Source organism: Balaenoptera ricei, chromosome 11 (genome assembly GCF_028023285.1).
Source record: "Balaenoptera ricei isolate mBalRic1 chromosome 11, mBalRic1.hap2, whole genome shotgun sequence".
NCBI lineage: Eukaryota > Metazoa > Chordata > Mammalia > Artiodactyla > Balaenopteridae > Balaenoptera > Balaenoptera ricei.
Genome location: NC_082649.1, coordinates 58,018,663 through 58,042,483, shown reverse-complemented (window position 1 = coordinate 58,042,483; position 23,821 = coordinate 58,018,663). Strand labels below are relative to the sequence as shown.

The window sequence follows — 23,821 nt, the reverse complement described above, 5'->3', positions numbered from 1 at the left end:
TCCCCCAAAGCAGGCTGAACTGGATAAAGAAATAAAGGGGTTATCCCTGAGGGAAAATCTTCATCTAGACTGAGTGTCCTGGGCTGAAGGCAAAAGAGTGGCAGCTCCCAGCCCGACGTTAGGTCAGGCCTCAGCACCAAGACCCAAGTGAGGGGCACAGCCAGTTTCCCTAGGGGCCCAGAGGCTCTGCCAGGGAGGTAGGAAGCACCCGAGGCTGGTGGTCTTGGGAAGGCCAGTGGCAGAACACACAGCAGCCCAAGTGCAGAGCCAAGGCAGGCACGGCTGCAGGATGCAGGGCTACAAGCAGCATCCTGGTTCCATGGGCTAGCCCTCCTCTCTCCAGAGACATCCTGATGCAGCAGAGTCCAGGAGGAGGCTGGATTTCCTGCCAACCAAGTGGGGTGAGCTCAGGGCTCTGCAGTTTTCTGCTGGTGAGGGTAGCCAAGTGCCACGTGGGTTGTTTTTAAGGGGCTGACTCTAGCTAATTTCTTCATAATCATTAACGGTGGCGGTGGCATATATCTTTCAAGGGAATGTCTGAGTCTGGGGCTCCAGGCCTTGGAGATGAAGGTGGGGAATATAAGCTTCATGTGGGCAGGGACTGTCTCTTGTTCTCTGTGGTATGCCTAGTGCCTAGTACAGTGGCTGACACACAGTATATACTTGCTGGGTGAGTGAATGAAGGAAGGACACTAAGATGGGGAAGCAGACACGGAAGGGCTCTGACAGTCAGCAGAGGGTTGCTTAGGCCCCCGGGCGGCAGGCCAGGAGGTCCTCTGCACCAACAGTGCTGGCTGGGGCTGAGCCCAGAGCCAAGCACTGGGGAGCGGCCACCTGTCAGCAGAGCTTGTGCACCAGGGAGGAGAGAAGCTGGACGGCTAGACTTGAGGGCTGATTCAGCAGAGCCAGCCTTGGGTAGCAGCAAGAGAAGGGCTGGAGAGACAGATGGAGGGGCAGGTGGGAGCCGTCCAGGAAGAGCGACTGAACAAGGATGTTTAAGCAAGTGCTGGGGATGATGCCAAGAAAGAGTGCTTTCAATTTCACCAAAGAAAAAACAGCTCTCAGTCCACCAGCATTGTGCGATCTTCCTGTCTGTTATATCTTTGGTTATCACTTCAGGCGCCTTGGCAGCCCAGAGCACTGTCAGAAAAGCCATCGGCACCGCAGCACGATTAGCCTTGGTACCGTTCATCTGAAAGGGTACCCACCAGGGAAGACTACGCTTTTCCTGAGGCCACGTTCTCTTTTCAGTATGCAGAGGTCAGCCCAGGGCTTTGGATTCCCTCGCTACCAGCCTGGTGATGAGCTTGGCAGAATGTGAGCAAGTGGGGTTCTCTCTCACCTCAGCCATGACACAGAGATGGCCCAAACCAGCAATGCCCAGCCTGGCAAAGCAGCATGTCTGGGAACTCGGGGTCAGAGTCCCCGACATGCAGAGAAGGGAGCCGCGCAGAGACAGAACATGGGGGAGGAAGCTGCCTGTGGGTCCTTGGAGCAGGTCTGCAGGCAGGCAGACAGCTAACTTGGGCCCCAGAGAGCTCATCTTTGGGGCCATTCAGGGTCCCTGAGGTGCCCATGGAGACACCGGCAGTGCCATCAACAAATGGATGGCATTGGCCCCATCAGGGTCAGGGTTTGAGACATGGTCATGGCAAGGATCTCTCCTGAGGAGCAGGGCCTGCTCTGTCTGCCCTCCACACCACGCACGTGCCTCCGCTCACCTGTGAAGGCACAGACTAAACCACACTGGGGACCCTGTGAGCCTGCCAGTTCCCTCAAACAGTAGGAGAGGGCCAAGAAACCACTCTCCTTGGTCAGAGCCAGTGTAGATGCTGGGTCAGAGATTCACACCAAACCACAGGACCAGAACATGTGTGAATTATTTTATCATCATGAATAATTATGATAATAAAGAATGAACACCAGGAGCAGTTACCATGTGACAGCGCCCAGCACAGCACATGGGACCCGGCAGGTGCTCCACGGACACCTGCTGAATAGGAGTGGGGCCCTGTGCTAAGCTCTTTATGGGCATGATCTCATTTGACCCACCCCATGAGGTAGATGGAATCATCCCCATCTTACAGAAGAAATGAGGCGAGAGAAGTGAAGCAACTGGCCTGAGGTCCCAGGGCTCATGAGGGCAGTCACAACTCTCATTTGGCCCCAGCAGGCGGATGAATCTTTGACCCTTATCTCTCCCTGAAACCTGTGTGAGCTAACCCAAGGGCAAAGAGGCCTGAGCCTGTAGCCAGTCAACAGATGAGATACATACGCCCTTTCTTGGTTACACTGGACACATGTGTGGTTTCCTGGTCTGTGGATGAGTAGCTTCAGCGGCCGCAGGGAGCAACTTCATGGAGCACTTGTTCCCAGTGCTGTCGCTATGGTAACCCACAAGCCTCTCAGGCTGGTGCCGTGCACATGGCCTGCATCCACCCCACCTGGGGTGGGAACCTGTCACCATGGAGACAGCTTCCCCCACCTTAACAAAGGGCTGCTTGACAGGGGGCATGGGTGGAGGGGCTGGGCGCTCAGGGCTGGGGGCAGGACCCACCTTGGCCAAGCTGGCAGTAAAGAGCACACACTCAAACAGCTGCCCCATCCTCTGGAGGAACTCGTCCACGTGTGGCCGCTTCAGCACATACACCTGCAACGGCAGGGACAGCACGCCGGTCAGTCACAGCAGCCGCTGCGAAAGGCCTGGGGCCCGGACACCCTGCATAGGAAGAATTCCTAACCAGGTTCCTGCCTCCTGCCCCTTGGTTTAATGTGGTACGTACGAAGGGCTGTGCAGTCAGATATGGCGCTTCAGGCCAGACACACCTCAGACTGGGCTCCAGGTCTGAGTTGGGAGCAGACGCCCCTCCCAAGGGGGAAAGGGAAGCTGACCATGGTATTGAAGGTCCTGGGGATTTTCAGAACCAGTGAGTGGAAGGGTTGTGCCGCATTTGTGTGACACAATTCCTTCATTTCACGTGCGTTTCGCGGCACATGCTCTCAGTCAGGCCTTTGTGGACACAGGCTGTGGTCTGGGGTAGTCCTTTCGGGAGGTCAGGGCCTGGCCCCATGCCCGGCAGGCCTGGGATTGCTCCAGCTGCCACCTACTCTGATTGGAACCCCTCCCTCGCTAAGACGGCCTGGGGTGGAGGCGCAGGCCCAGCAAAGCCGAAGGAAGGGCCTTCCTTGTCGGCTTGGGAAACCATCTACGTGACCCCACAAAGGTAACTCTGCTTGGGTCTGCTCCAGAAACAGATGCTTCAGGGGACTTGAAGCCCGCCTACCCCAGGCCCCGGAAGCCAGCCATCAGGAGGAGCCGCCAAGCAGAGGGGGGCAAAGAGCAGCCTCTCCTAGAGTGGCTGGGCTCTGCTGCTGACTGGGGAGCCTGAGCAAATGTGAGGAAACATGGGAGCGGGGAGAGAAGGCAGAGCTGGCGAGAGAAGACAGAGGAGGTGGGAGGAGGGAAGAACTAATTAAAACTTGAATAAATTCCATCTGAAATTAGCCATTTCCCTAAAATAATTCAAACTTGTTAAAATTCAATTCAATTCATATTCGCTCAGTCCCAGCTCTGGGCTCAGCCTGAAGCAGTTACAAAGGTGAGTGAAACACAGGCCTTGCCCTTGAAGAGCTCACAGTCTAGAGCAGACATACAGAAAAATATATCAAAATAAACATGTGTAATGAAAGCTATAGTAGAGGGATAAATTAAGGATGATTAACTCCCCTCTCAAGGGGAGGGAATCACAAAAGGGAACATTTGGCCTGGACCTTGAAGGATGAATAGGAGTTCACCAGGCTGATAAGGATGAGAAGTGAGCTTCTAGACAGAGGAAACAGTATGAGCATGAGACCTGGCCTGAAAACGCTTGGGGTTTTAGAGAATGGCCAGAGCCCTGCATGACCAGCCCTTCAGAGGCAGCAATAAAATAGGGGGAAATGGGGGTAGAAAAGGCTGAAGACGAAATGTGAAAAGCAGGCCTGGGCGAGTATGCATGGGGCCATAAACAAAGCAGGCTAGATACCTAACAGGATGAGTAACAGAGGGGAACGGGGCTCTGCCCCACACGGAGGATGTGCTGCTGGTAAAGGAGTTTACACAGAGCCAGGACTTGGTGGGAAACATGGCTGACTGAAAGGGTGTGTGGAGTGAGGGGCCAGAGGAGCAGGATGGCTCAGGGTGGGTGCCCACAGGGCTCTGAGGAGCAGGGTGGCCTGGGTGTGGGTTGAGGGCTGGACCTGTGGCTGTAGTAGCTCCAGGCCCGACTTTTGCCCACGAGGCTGCTTGGTGCCAGGTACGGATCCGGCCTGCGGTCCTCAGTCTCCCTGGGAATACTGCTTGGAAAGGAAGCTTTGCTACACGCGAAGGGCAGAAGACTGGTTTGGGAACTCTGGTGTTGGTGCCTCTGGCAGAGAGGAGGGTCCTGGGCCCGGAGGCCAGCGTCCAGGTCCGCGTCCGCGTGCAAGTAACCAAGAATAGGCCCCTTGGGACCTGCACAGCCTATCCTGGATTACTTGAACGAGGCCACGGCCTTCGCCAGGGCCTTGGTCCTCCTCTGGGCGCCTGTGGCTTCATTCCCTCAGGAGAGAGAGTTTCTGACCCCAGCTCTGGGGTATCTACCAAGTGAATCATAGCACAATCTGGAGGGCTGGGGCAGCTGGGTGGCTCCTTCGAGAATGGGCTGGCCATAGCAGGTCAGGTCCTGAGGGCCACGCTCACGGTCACGAGGAACGAAGGATTAATTTCTCTCCTAATTCCTGCCATGCCAGTGGGCAGCCTCTCCTTTGTCTCATTATCTTGTAACACGAGCCAAGATAATAAATGCAGAAGCCTTAACTGCTTCTCAGATGCTAAGTTAATTCTGTTGACTCTTCTGCAAATGTTAAATGCCCAAGTGCCTGCCATTTTGGCTCCCTGATGGCTTTTAAAAGTGTGAAGTGTGGAGACACCAGGGACAGAGTTACCAAGGGAGAGTTTTCCTCCTGGGATATAAACACACCAGGCCAGAGACTCTCCCTTTAGATCCTGGGGTTGACAAGGAAGATGACTGGATCATCCTTGTGGAAAACCTACAATGTCTTCCTACAATGTTTCCAATATTTCATAAATGAAACTATTTCCAGAGGAGCTTCATGAAGAAAAAAGGAAAACAAGGGAAAAAAAAATCAGAACAAAGATGTACGCCAACTGACTAGGGCATCTTTATTCAAAGCTGCCTGCTGATCCAAAAAACGCACACCCTTCCTCCTTTCCTTTTTGGGTTGGATTTTGCTAAATATTCACTGGAGAACACGATGCAGGAGTGACAAGGTGAGTCTAGACTGGCTGGCCTTGGAAATGGACAACTTTTCCCGAGAATCTACCATAAGTGGGTGACTTGTGACATTCTCCTGTTGTCTGCTAGGAGAGTAGCTGAAGCAATTACACAGGGAAGTTAATTAGACCATCAAGCTAGGCCAGTGGGGGATATGGAAACTTCTAAAAGTCTGCATCAAATCAAAGAATTATTTGAACTTGCAACCACATCTAATATTTACAAATAGATTCTAGTTTCCCTTATAAACTAAGTATAAAATTCATCTGAGTGAAAAAAAAGCAGAACATCATTGCATTTTCAATAAAATCTACTTCCTTTTGATTTAGGAATAAAAAGATTATGAAATGGGAATTTAGAAATACAGTTCACAGGAAACATAATTACTAAAAAATGCTAACTGAAACTCAGATTTAGCTTTGCTTTCTTACCTGATGTATAGTTCCATCGATTTCAACGGGAACAATAAAATCAGCATTACTAATAGGCTAGAGAAAAAAGAAACTATAATTAATATGTCTGAAAGAACAAAATAAAATTGGAAACTTTAGCACCAAAAAAGCTTGCCTGGACCAATGTTTTTATTGTTGGAAAAAACAATTCAGGAGGATGTTGAAGCCTGCCATGGCTCCTCAAAATAAGCACAAGCAGAAAAGCACATTATTTTCTGTTCTGAATATTGTTACATTTTCAGCATCTTGGTCCAACTTTTTTATCACCTCCCTGGCCCCAACCACAAAGGGTGGTGCAGCTGGCTTGGGAACGGGGCTCCTCAAACTCCCCGCTCTTGCCTAGAGCCCTCCCAGCATGGCAGGAACCACTGCTGGCCACCAGGGGGAGGAGGTGAGAGCCTGACGATCCCCGAGGACAGGGCTACTCAGGGGAAAAGAATTTGTCTTGGACCCACAAGTGCAGGCTGCCCTGTGAGGGGCTGCTTGACAGATGTTCAACACATGGACCCCAAGTGGGGCCATCGGATATGGGGGGTGAAGTCAGAGGCCACAGCCATGACCTTGGGCAGGCTCCTTCCCCTCTGGACCTCGGATTCTCCTCTCTTCCTCAACTAGAGCAATGGATCTGATGAGTGCCCCTACCTCCATCCAGCATGCATCAGTGATTTCAGGCCTTGCCTGGCACCATCTCCTACTGTGGGAGGTGGGGAGACCCAGCCCACCCCAGACTGTTCTGCTCTATGTAATACAACACGTAGCACACTCACAAACCTCTGCGTATTTAAAGTAACTCTGACACTTAATGACACTTAAAATTCAAATAGGATGCTTCAGCAGTCACTATGTTCTCAATGATAGACTCACATACAGTTCTAAATGGAAGTCCACAAATCAGGTAGAAATGAACAGGCCCAAGAGAAGCATGAGACCACAAACCCTCGGGACACGTAGGAGAGAAACAGAGGGAGAGAGAACACGTGTGTGGTGGCCACAGGGCAGGAGTGTGTGGTACGGGGTCTCTGGTCAGAATCTGAACTGGGGTCTCTGCCTTTAAGCCCATTACTGTACACACACATTGTTCTTTGATATGTAAACTGAAAAAAAGGTGGAAAATACTAGATCACAGAACCATTACTAAGCACTCAGCAGAGCACCTGAGGCTTAAGATTATAGTGTCTTCACTGCTTTGGTTGGAAGGCCAAGGATGAGTTCGGTATTTTATAATTTCACAACTAAAATAGAGAATCAGGCTAGAAAACAAAAGACTGAAGGAAGAAACTCTCACAAGGCATTAGATTGTGAAATCATATTCCACAGAGTATAGAACAAGAGAAAACCATTGCCCAGCTCAGAGCAAGCACTGCCCTCCATCTTTTCTTGCACGAGACCGGGCCAAAGTCAGGGCTGTAAACCTGGGTCCTGGCCCTGCGTGCTGTACAGATGTGCAGTTTCAAGGAGAGAGGTTCACAGCTTTCGGATTCTCAAAGGGTTCTGAAATGCCCAGAACCTTAAAAACCATATGATAAAGAATATTCCGCTCGCAAATGTAGGCAGGCCAGGGAGGGAAGAAATGAAGAGATGCTGTTCACATCAGCCTGTTGCATCAACGCCCTCTGAGTAGGCCCTGGAGATACCAGGGGCTGCCAAGGCCTCGCCTTTGGAGGCAGGAACCCTCAGTAACCTCGGGCAGTCTGGCCAGCGATGCCCACACTCCCAGAGCCGCTTGGAATGAAGCTGTCTATGCTGTAATGGCAACTGACCCCTGTCCTAAAGGGCTTTCTTCCGCAGGGACTTGAAAAAGTCTTGAGCATCCTGCCCATGGCGGAGAAAAGGCTTCCAATGCCGTTCAGGGTTGAGTTGGGATATAAGGTCACTGTAGCCCTGGGACCAATCCTGGAAGGGCCCTTGTGGGGCTGGGGAATGAGCGGTACCTATGTGCCCCAGCTGCCAGCCGGGCCATTTCTCACTGCCAGGGGTAAGTGTGGCCCCGCCTCCACGCTCCAAAGGACTCTAGGACAACTGCCTGGCCTTGTCCTGTCAAGGAGGATTCTGTTTAGTGAGAAGCAGGCCCAAGGAGGGATGTTTCTGGCAGAAAGGTCTTCAGGAAAATTTGATGACTCTCCCACTTCCCATAGAGCCATCAAGGAGTGACTGGCTGGTGTCAGACACCCACTCCATCTTAGGTGGTGCTTTCACATCTCTCAGCAAAGTAAGCGGGGTCACGGGCTGGGGGTAAAAAGAAGAATGTGGTCTAACTGGCCAGCAACAGTAGAGCAGTTCCATCGCCAGAAACACCCAAGGAAAACAGGACAAGGACCCTACACACCTGCTTCTTCTCCCCGACACACCAGTCCCCTATTTCCAAACTTTTTTTTATCATTTGCTTCTTTTAAACAATTTCAAAAAATGGAAAAACGATTAATTAACTCATTTCCCAAGAGTGTAGCCATAGCTGTTCCTGCATAGAGGCCCTCAGGTAATTTGTAATCTTGGCTGTTGTTCTGGCGGGGAGATGGAGATGGAGAGCGAGCTGAACTCACTGCAGCCCCGCAGCCATCAGGAGGGAGGTCAGGCAGGTGGATACACATTAAGCCGTGAAGCTTAGGAAAAACTCCAGCAACCTCTTGTCATGAAAACGGTCAAGGTAAATGGCTGAATGTGTTCAGATGCCGTTAACTCTGGAAGTCTTCTTCAGAGTTGGGCATCTTCCAAAACTTGGTCTGGGAAAACTTCCAGGATAGTCGGTTGCTTGACGGTTTTCAACAGTGCCTCCCCTGCCCCTCCCAATACAACTTGCAGCCCGTACAGCGTTCCGGTTACCTTGACAAACACATAGCAGTGGCCTGGGGCACTGATTGCCTTGTGCCACCTGAAAAGTATTTCTGCAGGGGGCAGAGTGTTGGAAAACTCAAATTGCATACATAAGAATGAAGTCTCAGGGATATTGGCAGCCCCAAACTAATCATGTTAATATTCAGCTACTTGAGTTAATGTTCACCTGAGTTAATAAGCAACTGTTATTGGGATTTCATGAACAGGGAGGTCATACGCCAACAACCACAAGCTTTCATCCTTTTAATTTTCCCTTTTCCAATACAACTGTGACCAAATCACAAAGATCACTGATTGTTTTTTATGTTGATTTACCTTAAATGAACTGTGCACCAATGTTTCATCTAAATCAATGACCACACATTTCTTTCCATAGTCAAGCACCGTCACCTCTGGAAGGAGATATTTAGCTGGTGGCTAAAGAGGGAAAAAAAAAATCAATATTATTACCTTTATGTAAAAGACAAACCAAATCCCTTATTATTGTATTACACTATGTCAATGAGGTCAGAAATGAAACCAAACATTTAAATGCCTGGTCAAGCACATCATGGAATTTTATTAAAAACAATAGGAATAAGCAGTTTGCAATTGAAGTTTTACCAAGCAAATACTGTGCCACTTCCTGAACGGCTATTATGAGGGCCTGGGCTTTGGAACCAGACAAACTTGGGTTTGAATATCAGCTCTGTCTGTTCTTTGGCTGTGAGTTGGGATAATAATACCTACCATGAAAGGTTGTTATCAGCTATAATTGCAGTAAAACACCCAGCATTCTGCCTGGCACATATGTGGTGGCTATTGTTATTATTAAAATGGACAACACGAAAATGAATGTTAAATTATAATAGCTACTCTAACCATGCAGCCTATGTTCCGGGGTCATATTTCATCTGAAATTCACTGTGGTATATAAGCATATTTTAGAGCTTTATTGGACCATAGTATTTTTTTTTAAGTGACTGAAGCTTTCAAAAAACTTTAAGAGAAACTATAGAACTACCAGTAAAAAGCAATCCAAAGTGACCTCCAATAATAGGAAACAGAAATAAAACTGGTCCATGTACAGTGCCCTGCGTTGTACGTGTCCCACTGTGGTGTAATATCGAGCAGAAGTGGCACTTTTATCCCTTGGAGTCTCTGTCCCTGGAAGTTATACTTTAATCCACATACTGTGTGTTAACCAGAAAATCCATTTATATGTCTTTGTAGTAGCTGACTTTCATCTTATGATAAAAAAGTCATAAAGAGTTAATAAAATGCTAGATATCTTCAGCCAACCTTATTCTTTTTTTTTTTTTTAAAGGGAACGCTATTTATTTATTTATTTATTTAGGCTGTGTTGGGTCTTCGTTTCTGTGCGAGGGCTTTCTCTAGTTGTGGCGAGCGGGGGCCGCTCTTCATCGCAGAGCGCAGGCCTCTCACTGTCGCGGCCTCTCTTGTTGCGGAGCACAAGCTCCAGACGCGCAGGCTCAGTAGTTGTGGCTCATAGGCCATAGTTGCTCCGCGGCATGTGGGATCTTCCCAGACCAGGGCTCGAACCCATGTCCCCTGCATTGGCAGGCAGATTCTCAACCACTGCACCACCAGGGAAGCCCGCCAACCTTATTCTTGATTTAGAGTATTTATTTCTTGGGCCTTGCCTCATTCTAGAAATGATTTGAAGTATTTCAGTTTACTTTGTGGCATATTCAGTATCCAATGTTAACTAGCTAATTTTCTGTCCTGGAGGAAGGTCAAGCTCTGTTCCATATTTAAAGCAAAACGAAACACAAGAAAATATCTGTCCCTAACCACTGAAGAATGGACAATTTAGCTTATCAAGTAAAACAAGAAAAAAATGAAATCAAGAAGTAGTCCCTTTTAAATGGCTATTTCTTTCTCTCTCTCTTTTTTTTTTTTTGGTTTCAGTTGAACATTAGTCAGGGAATTCATGTTAATTTTGGACTTGAGCTGGTTCAATAGTGAATGTAAAGCAGGCGGTCAACAGGGTAGGTAAATTTGCAAGTGCTATGATCATCTTGGCTGGAGGGATTGTCGGGGCGGAGTAGGATGAAGCAATGTGTGGAGACATGAGCATTTCTAATTCCTGGGGGGCTCTCTCTAGTAAGCGTGGGTGTTTCATCCTCTCCAACATCATCCAGCAGAAAAAGCCCTTACGGCCTCCCAACTCCCTTGGCTCTAATGAATGTTCACCAAGCAGTATCCCTGAGAATGTGGCACTGGGAAAGACGTGCCTTAGACTTGAAGCGTGGGACCCTGTGTCCTGGAAAGGACTATGTCCTTCATTACAAATCAGCAAGCAGGCAGGTTTTATTAAAAAAATTAAAATTAACTTGCAAGAAGAAGTTCAAAAGAGGTTTAAAAAGGCAGGGTGTGATGAGCCCAATAAATGAACATAATAGAGAGGACTGGGGTTATTTCTGTTGTGTGAGCCATAGCAGAAAGCATGCTTGTGACTAGAATAAAATTTGTTTTAATTTTCTATTATACAATTATGTAATAAAACACATTCTCATTGTAAAGAATATAGACATATAAAACACAAGTATTCTCTCGTCCATGTTCACCCCCCCAATTCCTTTCCCCAGGTGCCCCCCCTTTTTAGTTTGGTGTGTATCTGTCTAGCCCTTCTTCTATGCGTTTATAGACTAAAACAGCATTTTAACTTTAAGTAATTGCTAGCCTGGAAAATAAGGATCTAGAACTTCTATCCCTAGCATATCTGAAAACATCAAAGCTCTGCCAGAAGTGGCTCAGTTATTTTCCAAACCAGGGAATGAAAATTACTTTCTTCGCAGGTTTAACCCACACTTTACAAGCATTCTCTGAGTTAACAGTAAGGAAAAAGCCTCCCCGCACTATTTTAAGAGAGAAAAGAGCGAGCGGGGTGACAGGCAAGCTATTGATTTAGCATTTCTGCTGCAGAGAACAAGGCCAGGCTGGGGCGACACGCTGCAGGGGGCGGTCCATTAACCCTTAGATCGGTTCCTAAATGCACGCGGCTTCCCTGAGAGCTTGGCTTTAGATTAATGCAAATTCCTCAGACCAGTGGTAAGAATTCTTCTGGACAGCTGTGTCCTTGGAACATGCAAGGATACTAGATAATTGTGATAGTGTTTTGTGACTTCAATTGATCTGCTCAGGTGATGCTTGAATCATTAACTAAAAAATGTCCTGATGCAAATTTTCTCTCAGGTCATCATAAAGCTGAAGAACAGGAGAAACACCACTTATATCAAAAAGAGCCTTTTCTAAACACAACGACTTGCTCCCAAGCACAGGCGGGCACTGCCAGGGGGGTGGGGTGGGAGTAAGAAAGCATGGGGGGAGGGGGAGGTTTGAGAAGGGCATTCATGCCATTGCTCTTTCTGGGAGTGGATGTGAAAGTTCCTGTCCTTGGCTGTGAACGGGCGGCCAGGAATAGTTAATCTAAGGTATCCACCCCATAACACACCCTTGCAAATCTTACAGAAGCGGCGCCTCTTCTTGGTATGTTGGGTGGTTGTCTGTGCACTGGAGTTCTCAGGTTCCAAGTCTGCACACTGCCCACCCCCCCTCCCCTCGCGCCTCCTGAGCTCAGGGCAGAACTCTCAGGGCTGCTGCAGGAGGGGCAAAGGAGACTGGACACCAGCTCTAACTAGAGGAGTTGCTCTGCTTATATGATCTTCATAAGGTTTGGTGGAAAAAAGCATACTACTGTTTACTAAAAGGCTTAGGCCGACAGCATACAAACGTAACTGTTAGAAAACAAATTTCTCCTCTCCCCTTTCAGCAATTTTATGGCTCAGCTGCACTGTCAACCCCGAGCTGGAAGCACCAGGGACGTAAGTGACTCCAGAGAGCATGTGGGAACGGTAGGGGTCTGGTCCTCACTGGGGCCAAAGCATCTGAGTGTTCACCTTCAGAGTCATCACCAAACTTCACGGTTTCCAAGCCTGTCCCTCTGCATTCTTCCTTACACTTCAACACCTGACTTTTACTGGACAGAACATGAGGCTTCCGATAAGAGGTACAGAGGGCCCCAAACCCCAGCTCCCAGTTGGGAGACAAATGTTACTAAGTGAAACGTTTAAGATCAAGTCCAGATAAAGACGTCATTTCTAATAGGTGTACAAAAGATGGGTTACTCAATAAATGATGCTGAGACAACTGACTTGCCACCTGGAAAAGCAAATAAAGCTGGATTGAGACTTCACGCACTACACCAACATAATCCAGATGGATCAAAGATTTAAGTGTAATGATGAAACTGTTAAAATACTAGGAGACAAGTGGGTCATAGTCATAGAGTGGGGAGAGCTTTCTAAGCATGACATAAAGTTCAGGAGCCATAAAAGATAAGATGAACACATTTCCCTATATAAAATTACACTCCGGTGTGGCCAAATAATTATAAACAGGACAAAAAATATATCATAAATTTGGGGGAGAGTGCTAATTTCACTGAAATTTTAAAAAAATAGTATAAAATCTAGAAGAAATGAATAGGTAAGAAGAAATACATATGGACAATAAACTTGTGAAAAGATGTTCATACTCATTCATGAAGAAATGCAAATCAAAGCAATAAATCTTTACTTTCAGGTTAGCAAAGATCAAAGTATTTGCTAATTACCATTTTTGAAAAGGGAATGGGCTCTTGCTGGGAATGTAAATTAGGTTTTTGGAGGGTAATTTGCCTTTAATCTACCAGAAATATAAAGTATACCCTTTGACCTAGCATTTCCACAACTAGGAACTGATCACCCAGATACTATCACTCAGGTTGACAAACACACAAGCACAAGAATATTTGTAATAGCACAAAAGTGGACACAACGTAAATGCCATCAACTACGTGTAAAACAATGAGGCAGCTCGCTATGTACTAATATCTGGAAAGATGTTCAAGGTACCCTGATAAAAGCAAAAAGCAATTCACAACACTCTCATTTGTTTAAATATGCCTGTGTTGATTTAGAAAATTTCTGCAAGGATATACAACAAATGTTAGAAGGCTATTCTAGGGAGCGGGATCAAGTTGGGAGATTTTTTTTTTTCTATTTTAATCTTGCAGTATTTTTTTAAACCATGAGTTTGAATAATGAAAAAATAGAATAATGAAAAGTGAATAATGAAAAAATGAGCTTAGTAAAAAAAGAAAAATCAAAAGATGGAGGCTGCACATATAAACAGCAGCATGAGAATAAAAAATGGGGGGCTCACGAAGTAAGCAGCAAGCGATGGGAACTCCAGCCGGATCTCCTCTGGGCACCCACAGGCTTAGGGGCACCTTTCGTCTTCTGGGCCTGGAAAAAGCTTTCAGCGGGTGTGGGGACTTGGTTTGGAGGCTCAGCACAAGCCTGGATTTCCGGTCCTGTGTGGTAGCCCTCCAAGCTCTCAGGGGCTCCTAGCACTAACCAGGTCCCCCGTGGTCCAGAAAAGGCAGGGTTACCGTTTATGTGAGCTGCAGTCTCGACAGGTAGGTGCAGATTTTGCAGGGGACCCCAAGGCTCGAATCCCGGGGCAGAGCTGGTCTCCAGATGGACTTGGGTTTAGTGCTGCATGCTAAGCAGGCAGTGGAGATCACACAGTACCCATTGGTGGAACTGCTTTTCTGGAAGTGCTTATTCAAAGATGCAAGTTACTTTAGCTAGGCTTTGCTTTCTTGTAAGATATTGCAGATTCATAAGGCCTGACCCAGTGTCTCACATGTAGGAAGCAGTCTGTGGTTTACTGACCTAACACTGGGCTAAATTACACAAAGCATCTTTTTCCTCTTGGCTATTGTTTTTTAAATTAATTAATTAATTTATTTTTGGCTGTGTTGGGTCTTCGTTTCGTGCGAGGGCTTTCTCTAGTTGCGGCAAGTGGGGGCCACTCTTCATTGCGGTGCGGGGGCCACTCTTCATCGCGGTGCGGGGGCCACTCTTCATCGCAGTGCGCGGGCCACTCTTCATCGTGGTGCGTGGGCCTTTCACTATCGCGGCCTCTCCTGTTGCGGGGCACAGGCTCCAGACGCGCAGGCTCAGTAGTTGTGGCTCACGGGCCTAGTTGCTCCGCGGCATGTGGGATCTTCCCAGACCAGGGCTCGAACCCGTGTCCCCTGCATTGGCAGGCAGATTCTTAACCACTGCGCCACGAGGGAAGCCCCCGCTGTGAATTAACTTTGAGGAAAAAAAAACAGTGCTATTGGCGTCTCAGAGGTAGGGGGAGAGATGCCACCTGTTGAATGTAGACACCTTTGCAGGAAAAATATACGAAACTACTTTGTATAAAGATTAAAAAGAGGCCTCGGGTATCAATCCCATTGGGTATCCTACTCAAACACTGGATAAGCAGTTATGCTGATTGATCCATCTTTTTGATCAAAGTCAGTTCCCAACAAAGCCCAACCCCCAGGCACACTAGCAAAGTCAGAATCACTCCACAAACCCCTGCAACTTGTTAATCAATGGAGAGTTAAAGTTGTGAAAATAAGTGAAATTAACAAAAATATTTTGGGCAATTTATAGGTGACATGCATTGCCAAATTTGAAGTCAAACTGTACTAATGAAATCCATCATTTCTTTCAATGTAAGATTGCTGTGTCTCTTGGATGTTCCCAGAAAATATGTGAAAAAGTCCAAGTAAAGATAGATGATTAGATTTGAATCAGACAATCTGAATCAGAGAATCTTTATGGATTAAAATATCAATTTCTGGGAATTCCCTGGTGGTCCAGTGGTCAGGACTCCGCTCTTTCACTATCGAGGGCCCGGGTTCAATCCCTGGTCAGGGAACTAAGATCCCACAAGCCACGTGCGGTGCGGCCAAAAAAAAAAAAAAAAAAAAAATCAATTTCTGGACAACTTTTAAAAACCTAAATCCTTCTCTAAGGACATAGGACTGTTTGAGAGATCCTGTTTGATACAGACATCTCAACTGCAAGTTTCTTTTGGGAGTCGGTCATTGGTCTGCTTCTTGCTTGCTGACTGGCCTCAGGCCACACGGCTCGGCTGGCAGAGAAGAAGGAAGAAAAGGAGAGGTGGGGAGAGCAGCTGTCTGAGGGGTGGCCAGTCCAGGCCTGTGCTGGGGCAGACACTGGTGCAGCTAGTATCCCAAATTCCAGGACTGAAAACAGAAGTTGGTGGCCCAGGGGAGTGCCTGGCTGGGGCAGAATTGCAGTACAGCCAGCCTGTGGGATTCGGGGGGCAGAGGGCAGGGTGGTGGTGATGGTACGGTGATTTTGCAAGTTCAGGGAATACGACTGAGAAGATTTTTCTGATCAGAGCCATGGCCAACCAAGCTACCGACACTGCTGAACAGTCAGGGATGGTCTCCTCCCCTGGGATGGGGGTCTGGTGAACCTAGTCCCACTGGGACAGAACCTGTTGCAAAGAACCCTGTTGGGGCAAAAGTATGCTCTTGCAGTCTATGGAGTGGGGGAGTGCGGCCTCAGCTTACTAAGAGACGTGGAGGCCCTTTGCAGAGAGAAAGGTGAGAATTTGGTTAATAGATGCTGGTTGCCTTGCTGTTCCTAAGAAAGGAAACTTGTACAGAACTTCCTGCTCTCAGTTTAAAATGTAGCTTCACTTTTTTTTTTTTTTTTTTCAACAGACCAGAGCTGTTAATACCACACGATAAAAACGCAATATAAGCAAGAATATTAAAAAATCTTTTATATTAGTAAGCCAAAAGCTACAAGATTCTATAACTGTTTAAGTAAAATTGGATAAATATACATACACTTGGTATGGGAATGATCTGCCTCTGGTCACCCTGAGGAGAAAGAAAAAAAAAAAATCACTGTCAGGTTCAAAGAGAAGTAGATCATATTCTCAAAAGAAACTTCAAAGCACTCTTGAGTACAGTGGCCATATGATTGCCTGTTCTCTGTACCTTGGTGGGATTTGATGAACAGGAGGAACTCAAAGATATTCCACAGTTAGGGCACTGGGCTCCACTCTGCCTCCCAGACACCGCCTCCCCTGAGAAACGAGGCCAGGTTCCCGAAGCTCATAAATGATCTTGTTTATTTAAATAGTGCCTCCTTTACTCCCAGGAATTTAATCCTTAAATGAAAAGTAAAAATGAAAACCCCTATTTTACTTTGATCCATGAATCTCTCTAATAACTGGCTTGTTTCTTCATTTAAGTAAGTTTTCCCCTAAAAGACTAAAGCTTTAAGTCAATACAATATACAGGGCAAGGAGGACAGTTTCAGCAGATTATGAGGCACCCACTTCTGGTCCTCTTCTAGGGGAGGACTGGGCAGAGGGGACAGGCAAGGTGTAAGGAGTTCCCTCCAAGGCCATAGGCATGGGACAGCTTTCCCGTTAAGGGGAACAGAACCTGTATTCATAGGGAGTGCTCAGAAAATTCAGCCCCCAAGGAAGGGCCTCAACCATTCCTCAGCTGGAATGCCAGCCGTTCCAAACCTGGTTGATGGAAACACTTCATTTTAGCATCCTCAAGAAAAGCTAATACAAGAACAAGTTTATCTCCATTGAGAATTTCCAGTTTCTGTGTTTCTTCTTCTTTTTCAGCTGGTGGGATGGGAGGCAACGAATCGCAGCATCACGGTCCCTGACAAAGAGATGCACTGTTTCACGGTCAGTCTCCCACATCGAAGGATTTGTGAAAGTGTACCCACCTTTATTGAGGGGGTCACTGGTGCCAGGGGTCTCACAGGAAGGAGTCAGTCCTGATTGCCAACAGTGGCAGGTGGCTGGTACCTTTCTGAGCTCTGCTCTGCCTCTAAGAACCAATTCGCAACTTCTTGATTATCTCTAGCCCCTAGTCATCACCTCTGCAGTGTGGCAGCAACTGGTGTTTCATCCTGAGATACTCCTGATGGCTCTTTCCTTCCTCAGGACACTTGGGGCTTGTCTTAAGGATTCTAAACTGCCTTCTGCCATCATTCAAGGCAGAGCCGTGCTGTTCTCCAGCACAACGGCGCAATCAAATCAAATCTTGGTTTTCAAGAGCTTATGCGGAGACGTTCATTTCAGAAGCGCTTAAATAAGATTGTTCCCAACATCTGGAGCTTGGTGGGGGAGACTTTAACCAGAAGCTCACAAGCCCACTGGGTCCCTGTGGAGCAGGGCTCTCGACCCCGCACTACTGATGCTCGGAGTCTGATGACTCTTTGCTGTGGGTCTCGTGCCCTGTAGTGTCCTCAGCAGCAACCCTGGCCTCCACCCACCAGATGCCAGTAGAAACCCCAGTAGCATCAACAAAATGGCTAGAACTACCATACGACCCAGCAGTCCCACTACTGGGCATATACCCTGAGAAAACCATAATTCAAAAATACACATGCACCCCAATGTTCACTGCAGCTCTATTTACAATAGCCAGGACATGGAAGCAACCTAAGTGTCCATCGACAGATGAATGGATAAAGAAGATGTGGCACATGTATACAATGGAATATTACTCAGCCATAAAAAGAAACGAAATTGAGTTATTTGTAGTGAGGTGGATGGACCTAGAGACTGTCATACAGAGTGAAGTAAGTCAGAAAGAGAAAAACAAATACCGTATGCTAACACATATACATGGAATCTAAAAAAAAAAAAAAAAAGGTCATGAAGAACCTAGGGGCAAGACGGGAATAAAGACGCAGACCCACTAGAGAATGGACTTGAGGACACGGGCATGGGGAAGGGTAAGCTGGGACAAAGTGAGAGAGTGGCATGGACATATATACACTACCAAATGTAAAACAGATAGCTAGTGGGAAGCAGTCGCATAGCACAGGGAGATCAGCTCGGTGCTTTGTGACCAGTTAGGAGGGTGGGATAGGGAGGGTGGGAGGGAGGGAAACGCAAGAGGGAAGAGATATGGGGATATATGTATATGTATAACTGATTCACTTTGTTATAAAGCAGAAACTAACACACCATTGTAAAGCAATTATACTCTAATAAAAATGTTAAAAAAACAAAAGGCTCCAGACACAGCCAAATGTTCGCTAGGGGGCAAAGTCATTTCCATTTGAGAACCAATGCGCTAGTGGGAGATGGCAAACAGCCCTAACACACAGGTGTACCTTCAGACCAGGTGAGCACATCAGTGAGGTGAGAGATAATACCACCAAACGGTTATTTGGGAAGGGCTTGACAAAACACAGACCACAACCAAAGGTGCCACCCTAGACAAGTATGTGGGCTTGAAAATTACCCTAGAGGTTTACGTGTGTGTACATGGGATACGCGTGTATGAGTGAGCGGCCGCCAGCAATGGCTTTCACTCTGTCCTTGCACTTAGAAGTCCTCCATGGCCTCTGCCATTGGGGCCTTCTGAGTGCTGACTCCTGCTAGCCTCCAGCCAGGGGCTGCAGACACTTTTATTTTGGGCAACTTGTCTCCAGTCCAGGCTGTAACTGTGACGGTCACAGTGGTAGCCACCCCAGGCCACTGCTCTGAAGCTTTTCTCCAGGACAGTGAATATGCAGGGTGGATGGAACCATCTGTTGCATTCTGTCCACAGCCTTCCCTCCTCCCTGGCAGGCTGAGCTCCAAGAGGTTGGGAGAGCCCAGGAGGCAGCAGTAGAGACATGCCTGGAATCGGCTTCCACATCTACTGAGCCTGGGCTTTACGTTCCAGGTGTCCTGACCAGGTGAGTGCAAAGGGCAGAGTCGCCCCACTTTGACACAGGCTCTTTCTACAAGGTCTGGTCTCACATACTGAAGGGTTGCAGATTATGCAAACGATGCACTACTCAGAGTTAACTTAATTCTTTAAAAAGCCACTCTGACAAGTGTTAACCAAAGGACGTTTCCATGAGTGAACACTAGGTCCAGGTAAGCCCAGCTCTGCCAGAGGAGCTCCCTTTAAAGGACTTTATTCTCTGGTAGATATGGCTAAGGGCTCCAGGAAACCTTCCAGGGCTGCACCATCATCTTCTCAAGTCATTCATCTAGGCAGGTACTAGATAAAAATAACTTTTACTATGACAGCAGTGATTCTTCACTTTTTTAATCCTTTACAGGCCTAGGGTACAAACTATGTTCCCTTCACTAATGGGGACTCTCCTCAGCAATGATTTTCAAATTGGGGAAATTGAGAGTTTGAGGGGAGATATCAGAATTCGGGCTGTGATAGGGTTTACAGTGAAATCTCATCATACAAATTCCACTTATGTTTTTCTATACCAATGTACCATATGGCTTAATATCTCTTAAGTCTAGGTATCTTTCATTATATTGATATTTTTCCAAAAATTTCTCAGCTGTTCTTTTTTTAAAAATTTATTTATTTTATTTATTTATTTTTGGCTGCCTTGAGTCTTCGTGGCTGGGCATGGGCTTTCTCTAGTTGCGGCGAGTAGGTGTTACTCTTCATTGCGGTGCACGGGCTTCACATTGCGGTGACTCCTCTTGTTGCAGAGCACGGGTTCTAGGTGCGCGGGCTCAGTAGCTGTGGCTCGTGGACTCTAGAGCGCAGGCTCAGTAGTTGTGGCACATGGGCTCAGTTGTTCTGAGGCATGTGGGATCTTCCTGGACCAGGGCTTGAACCCGTGTCCCCTGCATTGGCAGGTGGATTCTTAACCACTGCGCCACCAGGGAAGCCCTCTCAGCTGTTCTTAGACATTTTTTTTCTTCTGTATAAATTTTAAGTCTTCTTATTCAGAAACACAACACACTTCTCAGGAAATAAGAGCCACCACATCAAAACCTTTTAGTGATTCTCATTTTTTGGTAGTATTTTGGGATTTCACTGTAAATAATCATGCCATCTGCAAATAAAACTGGTTTTCTATCTTTTCCATATTTATATCAATTGTTTCATTTTCTTATCTTATTACATTAGCCAGAATTTCCAATGATTTTCCTATGTTGTTTGCTGTTTATTTTTAGAAGACAGCTTTATATCATGTTTAAATGATATCCTTCTATGTATTTGGCTGTACTGTTGATTGGTATGTAAAGGTTTATGGCTACTGTACACTGCATGTATTAGTTCTTTTATCATAAAATGTCTCTCTTTCTCTTGTTTAATGTTTTTGGCCTTGAATTCTGTTTTGTCTGATACTAATACCGCCCCTTTTGCTTTCTATTTATTTGATCTGCTTTGTACATTTTGCCCATCTCTTTATTTTCTACCTTTTTTTGGTATCAGTGTATGTTAGATGCTGGGTCAAAAGCTATTAGCTGCATACTGTAACAGTCATTAGCACTGTTTACCAAATAATTCCAGTTTTCTTTCTGGGCACATGGTAGGATTACACTTCCACACTCCTTGAAGTTAGGTGTAATCATGTGAATTGCTTTGGCCAATAGAATGTAGGTTGAAATAAGCCTTGTTACCTCTGAGTGAAAATTTTAAGAGCCAGTGTGATTTACCACATTCCCTTTCTGCGGACCTGACAATCATGGAAGCAAAGAGATGGGCCCTCCTTAGTCTGGTCCATGAATGAGGATAAGATAGAGTTATCTAATAGAATAACAGTAGCTATTAGTCACATGTAGCTGTTGAGCACATGAAATGTGGCTAGTCCACATTTAAGATGTGCTGTAAGTATAAAATATGCATCAGATTTTGAAGAATTAGTAATATAAAAGAATGTAAATTTTATCTCATTGATAACTTTTTCTATTGATTACACGTTGAAATAACATTTTGGACATATTGGGTTAAATAAAAATCTATTATTAAAATCAATTTCGGGAATTCCCTGGCAGTCCAGTGGTTAGGACTCTGTGCTTTCACTGCCGAGGGCCTGGGTTCGATCCCTGGTTGGGGAACTGGGATCTCACAAGCCGTATGGTATGGCCAAAAAAATAAAAAATAAAAATAAAATTTAAAAAATCAATCTCAAGTTTTAAAAAATATTTAAAAAAATGAGGCTGCTAGAAAAAGTTAAATTACACATGTGGCTCACACTATATTTCTATTGGACATTGCCACAGAACAGATGGCCCAGCCAACCCATGATAAACATGTAGCATGAATGAAAAATTAACTTTCATTATGTTAAGCCTCTGAGGATTTGGAGTTGTTACTGCAGCATAACTGAACTCACACTGACCCTAAATCTACTCAGTAGTGATTCCTCTTTTCTCCTCTGTGAAAAGAGGTCTGATTTTGTTGAGAGCAGGAATCTGCAGGTATATATCCTTCCCCTTTCAGGCCTCTCTTGCTGCTGGAGGGCAGCCAGGTGACAAAGTTCTGGCCAATAAGACATAAGCAGAAGTCTCCTGGGACTTTCTGTGAAAGCATTTCCATAAAACGGACAGACATGGCTAGTGCTACTCCTTCCTCTTGTGTTCTCTTCAATGTGGATGTGATATCCGAAGCCTGTGACTTTGAGATGATAGTAAACAAAAAGCATGAGGATGAAGGCAAACACTCCAAGAACGGTGGAGCAGAAAGATCAAAAGATAGAAGAACAGAAAGAGTTTGGGACACTGATGGTATCACCATGCATCTAAACTATATCCAGCAACTGCCAGCATCAGGCTTTATATGTGAGAAAAATAATCTCCTATTTGGCTAAGTTATTATTTGTCAGTTTTCTTTTACTTGCTGCCAAAATCATTCCTATCTGATACAGGTGTATTCTTGGAGACAGCATCCTGCTGGATTTGTCATGCCCATCTGATAGAGTCTTGGCCTTTTGTTAGGAGAATTTGGTTCATTAAACTTGGTTTTATGCCTACTCTTTATGTTAGGTTCCTATTTATTGTTACTTATTTTCCCCTTTCCTTAATTTTTTTTTCTTTTTGGCTGCACCACACGGCATGCAGGATCCTAGTTCCCTGACCAGGGATTGAACCTGTGCCCCCTGCATTGGAAGTGAGGGGTCTTAACCATTGGACCGCCAGGGAAGTTCCCCCTTTCCTTAATTTTGATGGCTTGTTCACAATTCTGTTTATTTCCCCTTTCACTCTCTGTGAATTCTGAGGATCTATTTTCTAATTGTGCTACTTGTCACAGTTCTGTTCCTAACAATTGTATTTATTCCTACATTTTCTACAATTATATCATAACTGAATATCAATCTCACCCAGATTGTTTTTTTGTCCCCTTTCTGAAGCATTCTATGTCTGAAAATGTACTTCTTTTGCCTTAGTAGATAAACGATATCTTGGTTACATGTAGAATTTTTGGTTTGTAACTCTTCTCTCAGTAGCAAACATTTTTTCATAGTCTTCTGGCTTGCAGTGTTGCTGATAAGAAGTCTGGTGGTAGTATAATTCTCTTTTCTTTGAAAATACCTTGTTCCTGTAGCTTGTAAGATTTTCTTTATACTTAAATTTCAGAATTTCAATGGCATATATCTAGGCATACATGTGCTCCTTTTCTTGCTGCCACTAATCCTGCTGCAGATTTGGTAAATCCTCTCAATCTGCAAATTCAAGGTTTTTTTTCAGCTCAAGAAAATTTTCTTCTATTACTTTTTCTCTTTCTGGAATTCCTATTATTTGCATGTTAGGTCTCCTAGATGTTTCTTCCCACCTCTCACAATTACTGACTCTGTGCTTCTGGTCTGAATTGTAAGATATTTTTTCCACTTGCTCCTCCAGAACATTAATGAAGTTCTCAGCAGTGATCATTCCCACTCTTTTTCTCAGTTTATTTACTGAATTTTTGTATTTAGAAATCAAGGGTTTTTTTTTTTAAGTTCTAAAAGTTATTTGTATACTCAAAATTCATTTCAGGACTTCCCTGGTGGTCCAGTGGTTAAGACTCCTTGCTTCCAAGGCAGGGGCACGGGTTTGATCTCTGGTCGGGGAACTAAGATCCCAAATGCCATGAGGCAGGGTCAAAAAAAAAAATTCATTTCTTGAACTATCATTTTCTTCTACCTTTTCCATTAGTTTTACCTCAGTGGGAGTCTCACACTCTAGATTTTCAACGTGTAATCTTCTCGGCAGTGGTAAATGAGGGAACACTGCAAGGCCCAGCACTGCGAGGCAGGGCTGTTTTCATGGTCCAGCAGAGCCCAAGTTGACAAAGCACAAAGAGGTGAAGAAAGTCCCTGTACTACTGGGCTCCTCCAGGGCACTAGACTGAAAGCAATTCAGCTCATCAGTGCAGCCCCTCCAGGGACCACACACATTAAGTGGGCAATGCAGGCCCTTTCCAAGGGGATCCACAGGCTCCCGCTGGCTTGTTGACCTCACAGGACTTCACATTTCAAGTCTTCATCCTAGGACTGCAAGAGAGGCAAGCATTTTCCTCTGATGTGGTTCCCTGCTTCTTACTGAGTATCAGAGAGAATGAATTCTGTGCCCTCTCCTTCCCCT

At 45.9% G+C, this 23,821-nt stretch overlaps 1 protein-coding gene across 1 annotated transcript in view; it reads right to left on the bottom strand.

Annotated features, from left to right (window-relative positions):
• Positions 1 to 23,821, bottom strand: part of CTDSPL (CTD small phosphatase like) — a 124,528-nt gene that overhangs the window by 5,709 nt on the left and 94,998 nt on the right. Inside the window, 3 exon segments of the mRNA XM_059939177.1 lie at positions 2,558 to 2,650; positions 5,747 to 5,803; positions 8,915 to 9,016. Coding sequence (XP_059795160.1) covers positions 2,558 to 2,650; positions 5,747 to 5,803; positions 8,915 to 9,016 — 252 coding nt within the window.